This window comes from Anser anser, assembly GCF_964211835.1.
Source record: "Anser anser genome assembly, chromosome: 3".
In the NCBI taxonomy this organism is placed as follows: Eukaryota; Metazoa; Chordata; class Aves; order Anseriformes; family Anatidae; genus Anser; species Anser anser.
In genome coordinates, this window is record NC_139722.1 from 96723692 (window position 1) to 96736322 (window position 12631).

General features: G+C 37.4%; 1 protein-coding gene across 6 annotated transcripts in view; it reads right to left on the bottom strand.

The window, feature by feature from the left end:
• Positions 1–4336: 4336 nt before the first annotated feature.
• The window catches only part of LOC310897405 (uncharacterized protein), a 38448-nt gene continuing 30153 nt past the window's right edge, over positions 4337–12631 (bottom strand). For 4 of the 6 annotated variants that reach the window (XR_014582318.1, XR_014582319.1, XR_014582320.1 and 1 more), the window contains 2 exons: positions 11356–11486; positions 4337–7679 (listed from right to left, as the gene is read on the bottom strand). Coding sequence is in view for 1 of the 6 variants with exons in the window: in XM_083831026.1 (XP_083687152.1) it covers positions 10414–10496; positions 11356–11434 (162 nt within the window). In the remaining 5 variants the exon portion in view is untranslated. Of the gene's footprint in view, positions 10497–11355; positions 11487–12631 lie in introns of all 6 variants that reach the window. The other 2 variants (XR_014582317.1, XM_083831026.1) reach the window with 2 other exon arrangements.

Sequence of the window (12631 nt, forward strand, 5' to 3'; positions counted from 1 at the left end):
TTTTTTCCGCAAGGTCTGGATTCTATATATATAAATATTATGTATTGTATATATTATATATATTATATAATATTTATATATTATATAATATTAATATATTATATATTATATATTGCATTATATATTATATATTGCACGTTATATATTATATATTAATTATATATTTAACAACGTCTTGGTAGAAAACTTTGTTATAGACAAGATATTTTTCTGTTGGAAACTCATCCAATGTTTTATGCTACAAGCTCTTTGGGACAAGGACTCTTATCTCTTTCAGGGATACACCTTACACAGTGGGGCTTTGTTCATCATTGATCATCTTTTGTTTTGTCTACATTGAGCCCTTTAATGAAGTATGGAGTCTGCTTGTTCGGCATGCTGTGAGACAGAGCTAAGGCAGCCTGTCCCAAAAGAAATGTTTGAAATGAACTGTCTCTTTGGGCCTTTGACATTTGTCCTTTCTCACATGCTTCCTTTAACTTATAATAAGTAATTCTGAGTACAAATATATGGTGTTTTTTTTGTGTATGGAGAAGCTGGTGACTTTCTGAATTTTAACTTTAGTGAGCAGATATTTTTGCATCCTTGTTTGTCTTGTACATGAAGCAAAACCAATCCTAATATAATTCTAAGAACGCATAGTAGAGCACCCAAATCTTAACCTGTAATGACGTGGAAACTGTTGTACAGGTGAAATAACCCATCTGAAAAATCTGTAAGGTTTACCATTATGATGGCCAAAGCAGAAAAGGATGGCAACCTCAGAGTATCTGTGAAAAACTTGGAAAGTTCCAAGTTTTCCATGACACTTTTGTGTTTATGATCAAGTCGTAAAAACAAATGCCCTTCAAATCAGTTTTTCTCTGGTATTCTCTTTAGCTGGACATCAGCAATTCTTTCCCACTTTTCCTCAGTTAATTTGAATTGATTCAAAGCAGTTCCTTCCTTTCAAGGCTATGTGAATCTATACTTTTTCCTCAGGAGAAACACTTTTTCACAAGTTGCCACTCAAATTTTGGCAAAATTTATAATTGCAGTCATGGGAAGAGTTTTGTTCTTTTTTCCCCCAAATTTTATTCAAGCTATGTGCATTCTGCTCGAGGACACTTGCAGAGATTACTGAACAGCAAATGGTGCATCAGCTAATTCAAGCCTAGAGATACAATAAGCGAGGCAAAATTTTTTTTGTAAACAGATGATATTTGGGTAGTACTGTGTGGTACATAACAGATAAGAAATCAAAACAGACATTAAGGAAATTTCAGCAACACTCAAATTCAACCAGCTGGAATAGTGACTGTAGCAAGCAGCCAAGTTCAAGGCAAGGGAGAAAAATAAACAATGACCTGATGGTGATGGGTGAACTGTGGTGAAGTTAATGTGATGCCTATTTACAAGAATATGCTACTATAGAGAGTATAAGATGACAATAAGTAAGGAAGCAAACTTTAAAAGCAAAGACCACTATGAGATGTTGAAATACTGCCCCCTAAATACCCCATTTCTCTTTCTGGAGCCTCGCTGCTTCCAGTATAGGTGGCAGCAATGATTGCAAAAGGTCAAGAAATCTTTGACTTCTGTACAGCATTGATATATTCTGCTTCTCCTCCTGCTGCTGCCAGCACTAAAGAGGCTAATTCCCCATCTGAAAGTGTTGGCAGAATTTTTTTCCTCCCATTCTTTTCAATATGAATCTTCTCTGAAGACAAAAGAATTAACTTCTGGGGGAGGGGAAATAGAGACAAATAAAAATGCACATTTGGAAAGTTCTTCATAATTTTCATGAAGTTATTCTTAAAAAAAAAAGACAAAGCAATGAAAGATAAAAGGGTGAGAACATGGTGCAGACTAAAAGTGACACTCAGATCCATTCCTGTGTGGAATTTCCAGGTGGATGCTGAAGCACTTCATGATACAGAGGATATCTGCAAGTGATTTGATATCTAGTATGCAGAATTGAGTTTTAATCCAGTCAGTCATGTATGGATAAGAACACCTGGTCAACATCTGGAAAAACTTAAATCAGAAGGGGGTCCAGTGCATTCTTTTAGATAGTTTTTGCCTATTACTCTTTCCCCAGAAATTGTTTCCTGTGTGTGCTTCATTTTCAAGTGCACGAAAATAACAGTTTGCTTTCCAGATCTCCATTTTGGCAGTTCAGAGAGAGGAAAAAGATGTACAGGAGTGGTGAATAAGATCCAACTCTGATTATGCCCTTTAAAGTTTCTTAAGTGCTGAGCAAAGCACAATGACATGAATTGATAAGAGGACATGAATGAAGTAAGGATGCTGGCACTCACAAAACCAGGGCAACTGTCCCATTAAGATTAGATGAGGTAGTGTTACTGAGGGTGTCAGTATGTCCTACTTATAGAAAAGCTGTAAATTGCTTCAGAGTTTAGAGACTTCTGTTCATATAGAAGTAACATAAGGGAGTTTTGGAAAGTCATTTTTTTATGTTTTTGGTAAGATTTTTAAAGATGCTATGTTTTCTGTTGCAGTTAATATGATGCTACTCTGCAGAGAGTCAGAGAGAGGAAATAAATCTCTCCAGGCAGTATTCAGGAGAGCTGGCTTCTGCTGACATTGCTGCCTTTGAACCAGGAGCTGCTGCAGCATTGGAAGGGCAGGATGGTGAAAAACTTAATTGAGAAGGCACAGCTTGTGCAGAGAAAAAGTCTTTAGTGTTGAGATTTGCATTCTTCAGCTCACCAGATTGGGCACAGGAAATGTGTAGCACTTTGTCCAAAGAGTCAGCCTAAGACACAGAGGTGGCTTTTGTATTAGCTTTGAGTTTATTGGCAGTACATGGGTTGTAAAAATAAAAAGACTGCTGTGGGACACTTTTCTAATAAATGTATTGGGTCTCTGAAGCAATCAACTTGCAAGGGCATCTCTGTGCCAGACCTTTCCACAGCTCTGATGTGAGTGGAAAGTACCCCACTGCTAAAAGACTTGCCTTTCATTCAATTTTTTAGGGATCCTGTTCGTTTTATATAGGGCAATCTGTCTTTAATAATATTATGACACACAGACATAATGGGAACAAAATTATCTTTATTTTGTGGCCATAGTAACATGACATGGGCCTGAGGTCACAGTCAGTTACACTTTATCCAGTAGTTCTTATGATTATTGTTATGAAACTTTATCCTTGTTATTATCAGGATGGCCTTGAATTTATTTTTTTCTTGTTTATAGTGTTACAGCCAACACGGCCTGTACTATTGTGTCAGACATGTTGGAGTTGTGTGATTTAAGGCAGATTTGGGAGAAACTTCAGCATGCAGAGAAAATCTTAGCCTTACTCAAGTTGAACACAACACCAGTATTAAAAATAGAGAGGGAGGGTATTCAACTGCATGTTTGCAAACTGAGGACAATGTACATGTGTTTACAGAGTGTAAAACAAAATGCTATCTATTTTACTAGGCTCTATTTACAAGCCACCAGGCACTTTTCTTTCTCCTGGGAGTTTGGAGATAGTCTTCAAATGATCCTTAGCTTTACAAGGCATGAAAATAAATTTGGAGCTAAAACAGGCATATACTTGGCAGGGGTTTTCTTTCACTCTGCCCTACGCAACTATCAGTGCAAACCAGGGCCAATGTCTTTGGCTGCAAAAAAATAAAGAGCTTATAAAAATAGCACCACAGTGTTTTGTGCAGGGTTTGTGGCCATAGTCACGTTAAAAGAATAGCACAAGTATTATTATAATAAGCTCTCTATACAAAGAATCTGCTGAAGTCAAATGATGGAATTTTAGGAATTAGGATTTACTATAGGACTGGTCTGTGTGTAGCACTGGATTAGAAAAGGAGAGGTCAACCACTTCTAAGGATTTCTGAAATGTTACAGTGAAATTCTCATCTCTGTGTATGAACTGGCTCTAATGAATGAAAGCAAGGCAAGATTGATCCTTTTGCAGTTACATGGAGATAGAGCTTCTCCCTGGAAACTAAGGCATTATCCAATCTATAGACACCTGAAACTCCATGCATCAGGATTTGGCAGGCATATCCCTTCAGCCACACCCCTGCCAGTCCTCTTTCTCAAGGGTCTGCTGCAATAAGGTGGTGCAAAGAAAAACATGAGTTGCAACCTTACAGGAAACAGTGAGGAAAGAAATGAGAAATTAAAGGCCCCATACATCTTGTCTTGCCCCAGAGAAATTTTGACAGCTCAATTATCTTCATGGTCTTCTTTGCTTAGTGGCAATTTGAGTAAAGAACTTTCTCTCCCACAATTAATCCAGCCCTGTAAACAATCAATTTAAAAATCAGGTGAATAACACATAATCTAAAACACAGGGGACTTAAAGAAAAACAGAGAAATTGGGTAAAAAGATAAGCTTTATTATTATTGTTGAGGGTGAATGAAGAGTTGGAATATGGCCCTACATTCATCAATAGTGAAAAACAGTTTATTTTCTACCATGAGGGTATCCTGCAGCAAGAAATATTGTTTCCTGTAGCAATGATTAGTTTTGGTGGGGTAAAAGTTACACACACATTTCAGGAGTTGTCTCAGTGGTTTGCAGTGAATTATTTGCTAAAGTGAGAAATAAAATATCAGGCTACTTCTCATCCTTTATGAACACTTCTTGTCCTGTCTGAATATTTGCTTTCATTCTTCTTGGAAACATCAACATTTTATTCAGTATAAATTCTTATGCAACATAAGACCTTCTGGCGCTAGAAATTTATTTTATAATAAGGTTGAACATTCCACTTCTTCCAAATAGCAAAAGGCAACATTCAAATTTGCTTAAAGGCAGACAGGATCAGATGGTGGGTAGTTTTTGTAAAGTCAGTTATCCTGGGCTGGATGCTGCTAGACCAGCAAGGCAGCAGTTTAACATGGATTAGACACTTTTTGTCTGCCTGCCTGAGGACAGATGCACCAAAGATTTCCTAGGAAAGATGACATTCACATATCTGAGATTTGGCCACGCTGACTCGAGCTGCTGTGCAACCCAGAGTGGGCTTCCCTTTGCCAGGACTGTCACCAGCTTCTTTTGACAGTGCCACTTCACAGAAGGACATGGCACAAACCCCATCTTTGCATCAGGTTAACTTGTCTCACTTCTATCTATAGCAATAAAGCTGTAGCTGAAAAAGGGCTGTAAAAAAACATTGCACAATATCTTGCTCTCAAAGCACCGTACCAAACATATCGTAATTCACAGGACTGTCGTGGAGATTCTGGTGGGACCAATGACATTAGTTTGGTTTTGATTATGGGAGAAAAAGATTCAGGATTTGCTTTTTGAAATAAACTAAGAATTTCTCCCTTTAACAAACAAAACCAAAGTTATTTGAAATACAGCTTTCAAAAGTCAAAATAGTTTTTCCCAGAGTTTCTTCTGTTCTCACATTTGAAGGCAATGTTTTGGTTAGTTTGGCTGCACACAGTACTTGCATAGTTAGGAGCCAGCTGCCAAGAGGCTTTAAAGATTGACAGCAATCAGAGAGAAAATTGGAGAGAAAAGAAAGGACCAAGCTTCTTCAACCTTTTTCATGAGGTGCAGCAAATTTAGAATGTCAAATACATATAGAGACTTGTCATTCAAAATCCTACATTGAAAAAATAATGGAAAAATCATGATTTATTTAAAGAAAAGAGCCAAGATTGAAAGAGAAATTACTGCTCAATATCCACTTGTACATTGTGTTTTCTGTTCAGTAGGAATAGTTTCTATCTCCAATAAGAATTAGGTGCAATTAGAAACTTAGCTCTTGTGATCATCTGAGTCCTGGCTTATTAAATAACCCAAGATGCTTTTGGCACCTGTGGGTGTTCTCAGTGCAGAAGAATCCCATCCTGATTAGTCCCTGTCATTGCCCTGGGACCAGATGCCTTTTATCAAAACAGCAATATCCTCAAGGCAGTTACGTCTTCTGAGGACCAATCAACAAGTGCACAAAGATAAGCACATGTGAAATGAGTCGTGTGGAGCTAGCTCCAAAATAATCACAGTGCTATGATCAATACCGTCTTGTGAAGATGATTAGCTAGACGCTCTTCGGGAAGTTGTACAAAGCAAAAGCATTTCCTCTAGCTGCTAAAACCCTATGTTTTGCTTTACGCTCAGCTTCTCTGGAGAAAAAAAAAAAAAAAAAAAAAAGTGTGCATTTCCTGCCTGCCCCCATTTTAATTGTTTCTACAGATTTTAAAAATCAAGAGATTTCCTGGAAAAAGTTGTCTATCTCATGCAGACTGCAGAGTTGATGAAAGAGCTGCATTCGTCAGCTTGGGAATGTCACTCCTCACCTCTGCTGTGATGAACTTGGCACTTCAAGCAGCACCACATCCAGCTGTGTGCTTGCTGCTTCACTGGGAGAAAGTCTGCAACTCATCTATGATTTCTTATGCATTCATGCATACAAGTGTTACAAAATGCAGAGGGTAAAAATGCAACAAGTTTGAAATGACCTTTTGAATTGTGGAGGTGAACAGTTCACCAATCATTCGTCCAGAAAAAACAAACAAACAAACAAACAACAACAACAACAACAACAAAATGGTTTATTCATATGCTTGCAGCTTTCCATGTCCATATTGGTTTGTGTGCCGAGGGCTTGAGCATAGTCCCAGAAGAAGCAAAGGGATGCACAGATTTATAGCTGCTTCAGGAAAATGGGTACAACAAGGAAAATTAGTAAAAGAGAAGTGAGAGGGAATGAAAGGCCAGAAAAACTATTATATAACTTATACATAACTATTATATATTATTGTATAACTATTTGTTCATTCATCTTTTCCTATTTGTACAATTACAGTATAAAAATAATTATAATTATAAGACATTTAAAAATGGAAGATATGACATTATTCTATTGGCAATTCTTACCATACAAAAAGAAAATTTTCTGCATTTTTGTGAGGTTTTGTTTTTTAAAGGGAATATTAATGAAATGTCTTACAAACATATGGCCTACTTCTGCTTGTACTTTTCCTGTTAATATGGACTTGTTCCAATGCTGTTCAAGTCAATGGGAGGAGTATCTCTATGACAGGCCTGGTCTGGACCCACAGGAAAATACAGCAAGCACTGGCAAGGTGACAGAGGAACTGCACTTAATAAGGTCATTTGTAATGTCTCCACGATGTTAGCAGCTGTGTAGTAGCTCTGTTGCAGAATTAGATCTATAAACCAGATATTATAACTACAGTATCCTGTTAGGCCATTGCTGGGACAAGATCTTTTTGAAATTTCTGGATTTGATAATTTATAACAATTAAAGTGATTGTGCTTTATTTTCCAAAAAGAAAATGCCAGAACATTTAAACTGTAAAATTATAAATTATATTATTTTAGAGTTGTTATCATGTCTCCTGTAGTTCTTCATATGGTTGTTTATCATAGCCATGATAGAAAGGAACATTAGAGATTTACTCTCCTGCCTGACTTTCCAGAATATTAATTAAAATTACTTTTCAATTATATATATTTTTTCTAATTAGAGATGAAGATATGATAGGGCATATGGGTTGAGTCCAATGCTGTTGAATTTAAGGCTGAGACTCTGACTTCAGGGGATGTTAAATCAGACACTTTGGCCAACCACTGAAACTTCAGCATTTTCTTGTGAAGTGTTGAAATGCAGGAATCAGTCTCATATCAGATCCAGCTTTCTTGACTCTTTTTTATCCTTGGCTAAGCCTTCAAGCTGCTTCTGTTGAAAATAAAAGGTTTGTTACCATCTCTAACATGTGCAGAGCTGGTTAAGTTTCTGAGGAGTCATAGTACAAATAGTCTAGAAAATGAAACTTGAATATTCTTCTTGTGTTGACAGTCTGCTTACAAAAACGCAGCCTTGTATGTAGAAGTGGTATTCTGTAAAAATAAGCTGAACTATGGTTGCCAATGTTTTATAAATGCTGCAGTTTAGGCATAGAACATGTTTTATGTGAGTGATTTTCCTTTCGTCCTAGCTAAACGATGTTATTTCTTATGAAATTTCAATAGGAAATCCCCAAAGGGTTAAAACTTTTGTATGATTGCTATCTTTTTTTTCTGCTTTCCCTCCATAACGAGGTTCAGAGTGCATGATTTCTTACCCCCTAACAAAGTAAGAAGGGGAAGAAATGCCTTTTTATAGCAAATATTTTGAAGCACAACAACTATTCACACAAAATAATTATCAGCTAAAAGAGTGGGGAAATTTTACTCCAAAACCTGCTGATAGGTGAGCAATAATAATCAACTAGCACATTATCTGAAAAGTAAATTATGCATCCAGCCAGACTAACTATGTTAAAATGAGTGGCAGGAGAAGATGTCAAGATTTTTTTCTTTATGACCTCCATTGGTATGTGTTGATTTTTTTTGGCACTGCCCCAGGCCCCAAGTGTATACAGTTGAACAAGGGGAAAAGGCAGCAGATTTTATTGATTCATAATATGGCTTGCTGTAATGTTCTGAGGGAAAACAAAGGGCTTATGTTAGCCATAAGGTACTGTAATATGTATTTAACTGGTATGAATTATAAGGTTGTCTCTCCTTAAGACTATAAAATATAAGGTTTCTTTAGAAAGAGTTTGAAGTAAAAAATGATTAAAGCACTGTCCAAAGTAGACAAATTCTTCAAACAAACTCAGTTATTAAAAGAACACAAACTTATGTATGAATTATTTGGTCCTGCTCAGTTTTACCAAATGCTGCTAACCATTCCCAGCTCCAGATGAAGGGTGAGTTTATACTGAAGACAGCACTATGGCATGTTATGTATTGCAGAATGAATCAGGTAACTTGACTCATTTTTTCTCCTTGCTGCTGTTTCTAGCCAAACTTCTTAAGAATGTGAAGCATCATTTTCTCTGAAAGTTGGGTTCCTTTTCAGCTTAATACAGCATGGGATTTGCACAGAGCCAAATAACTTCCACAGATCCCTGTTTTTCTTTCTCTTTGTGCTATCCTGAAATATATCTATTAATGTCTTTGAGCACCAGCAGAGCATGATGTGGTGGATGCACAGAATTGTCATGGTGCATGACAACATCATGGTGCATTTTAGGTTGGAGAGATTTCTTACTGAAAGGGTTGTGATTCATTGGAACAGGCTGCCCAGGGAAGTGGTTGAGTCACCATCCCTGGAGGTCTTCAAGAAATGTGTAATTTAGAACTTAGTAACATGGTTTAGTGGTGGGCTTTAGTACTAGGTTAGAGGTTGGACTAGATGATCTTAGAGGTCTTTTCCAACCTGAATGCTTCTAAGATTCTATGACAAGATTTTTTGTGTATGGACAGCCCAGGGTGGCAGATCTCTTTTTGATGATGATCAAAATGTACAGTCCTTATCAGAAGAAAGTTGACATTGCTGTGTAGCATCCAGGGTCTCAGAGTGTCAGGGACCTTCCACATGGGGGATCTGTGGGTTGCTCTGCGGCAGCAGACTACACAAGACCAGACATAAGCCCTTGCTTGTGTAGTTTGGGACGAATCTCTGAGGTCCCAACATGTTAAATCATTGATATTCATCCCCAAGCCCATATTACTTATTCTAAGCAACAAGAAGATCAAGAAGATAATATTTCTTAGGAAAAAAACTAATTTGTCACATGCACTGTGACTTTTTGTGCTGGAGTTGATATGTGATCAAAGTAAAAGGGTTCCAAACCTAGTCAAGTGAAAATGAATCCTGAAGTTATACACACAGCATGAAGCACTGTAGAATTTGCCAAACTAGCTATCTAAAATGTAGCTTAAAAGGGTCATGAATATCTAGGGTGAAATTTTGGCTCACTGAAAAGAGTGGGAATTTTGCCATTGATCTGAACAAGGCTAGAATTTCTCTCCTCTTATAGTCCCTCCCCTGCATCTTTTCATTTTATTAGCCATTCTGCTTGCTGTTTGCATGCATTTTTATTTTACGTGAAGAGATTATATTATGTCAGAATATAATATTTCACAATTGGCAAGACACCCCTCTGTCCTGCAACTGCAGTTGTAGTTGCCTGTAGGGAAGTAGTGAGTGGCTAATGGCCAGCAGTGTCGTGGAGCGGTTACAAAGGAAGCAGAGCAGCTACGGAGCGGAGGAGGAAAGGGGCCTCAGCCTTGCATTCTTCTAAGTGGGAGTCAGGGAGAAGCTGCAGTCATCTGTGCTCATAAACGCTGCCTCTATCTGCTCTGCAATGGTAGAGCTGGCTGCTGTGGTGGTCATTCGGGCTCTTTTTCCGCAGTTGTTATCCAGCGTGAGCTGCAGCAGTTTGAACCTTCCTCCAAGCCACTCATTGCATGTATTGACTGTGGAGCTGGAGAACCTGCTACTAAAGCTGAGAGATAGATGATCTGTGCTCCTTCTGCTGAGATCACTTACAAGGGATATTTCACGCACAGTAGCTGACACTCGCTGGTGACTGGGGAAACACGACTAGTAGCTGCACACAAAACACTTCTCTGGGCAAAGCTCAGCCTTCTGATTTGCCTCTGGCAAATATTTCAATCCATCCATCTTTATTCTTATTTCTTTGCAAGGAAAATGTTGCCTCTACTAAAAGAAGAAATTTTGTGAAAAATGCATTCTGTGTATTCCTTGCTCAGGTTTCTCTCTTTTAGCTTTTGTTAGTTTCAAAGAAGTTTTCTTAGACTTTGAGAGCAGAAGGCTTTCAGGTGGCAGGCTAGCCTTACAAAGGCATTGCCTCAAATGATTTTTGCACCCCTTTGCTCACAGCAGTGGTCACAACAAAGCTGCAGTCCTCTGTGGCATTGCACTGTATCATGTTATATTTGCAGTCTTTCTGGAATGCTTTTTTTCCATATACTTTATCCAGAGTTTGGTCATATATTATCTGCCTGACAACTCAACACCTATAAAAATTTATGAATTTGTATTAGAACCAATACTTGATTATGTCAGTGTTTATGAGGTTTCCCATGAGCCCCATATTCTTCAGTTGAATCTAGCTGTAGACCCTCATAATAATAATAAAACAGGCCATATTTCACCATTTCTCTATTAACATGACTCACTGCTAGCAATTACAGTAGCTACCAGCTCACACTTTTGTTGATTTTAAGGATTTGCTGCCTTGTAAGGGTCTTTGCTGATATAAACACACATAGACATATATTCAGTGGGCCTCCTTAAATATGCTAGAAATAGCTGTGAGTGCACTTTCCAGTTTTCAGAGAACGACATATAGCTACAGTTCTTCATGCAAAAGAGTGCAGTGACTCATAATGAATGTGTAATTGTGGGTTTATGTACTGACAATAAGAAGAAAATTGACAACACTAGGTCTATTGTGTTTGCAAATGTTCTGGGCATGGAGACTGACAGAAAATACAGACGAAAAAACAAATATGGTTCTTCCACCTTCAGTAACCCTCTGCAAATTCCCATCTCTTACCTGTCTTGCTCATGCTTAAATATGCTTCATCTGGGGGTTGATAGAGAACTTGTGTGGAGTCCCAGCTGTAGCCTATAAACTTAAGCAAGATGTGAGCCATCTTCTGGCTTCTGCACAGGAGGGCGTTTCACCTACAGTGAATACTTTACAGTTGGGTTTTGGTATTGTGCAATTATTGTATCATCACTATCCAGTTTGTTAAGTCAAAACAATGTATACAATAAGACTAAGGAGAAGTGAAAATCTAGCAATCTAAATTAAAAGATGGTGAGTCTGGGGGATTTCCATGAAGTTTTAATACTAGCAATGGTAACACAGTACTGCTGTTATTGTAAGAGTAAGATGTATAACAGGCTTGCAATAAAAAAAGATTCTTATATCCTAAGAATGAAATAGTTGTTTTGAAAAATTAGCCAGGAAAATAACTTTTTATATGGATAAATATATACATATAATGTAAAACACGTGTTCATATTATCCTAATTCAGTAGACTAATTACTACAGAGGAAGAACACAGAGGAGCACAAACAATATATTTGAAACACAGGAGCAGCTTTCTTTTAATTTCCATTTCTTTACTTCCCACAACACACAGCTATAATATTTCCGTAATATGAGAATTCCACAGGGAAAGTTTTGCTGGTTTGAAGGATGAGCTTGATAGAAGTTGGCTTCATAATTTATAGCTGTACATAAATTTACAACTCTTAGCAATGAATATGCAGCATATACACAACTTTTAGCCAACAGTTATATAGCATTGTAACATATTTTATGAAGTAGAACTACGATGATTCTTGAACTTTTTAGTTCCTTCCCTATCAGATTGTATCTCCAGGCAAAGAACAGATGACTTATGCCTAAGTTTAAATGATTTTGAAGTTTTAACTTCAACAGATGTAGATAACACCAGTACTACTTCCCAAAGACTTTTTTCATGTCTCAAAATACCTCGTCCAACTTAATTGTCTCAAGATAATGGTGTAAAAACCCTTCAGGATGATAGGTCATACTTTTCCAAGTCAAATTAAGTTCCACTCCTATAGAAAACATTTATTACATTTGAAAATCTTGAGACTGCTGGCAAAAGTCATATGTTGCATTTTTGGAAAGTCCTGCAGGACATATTCCCATAGCTTATAAGAAAAGCAGGATTTAGAAAATAAAGCAAAAGGGGAGAGACAATGGTCTCTATTCATATAAAAACCCAATCTTTCCCAGAAACTCCAGTGTTCTGGAGAACCATATAAACCTCGTTATATTTGTTGTGCAGCT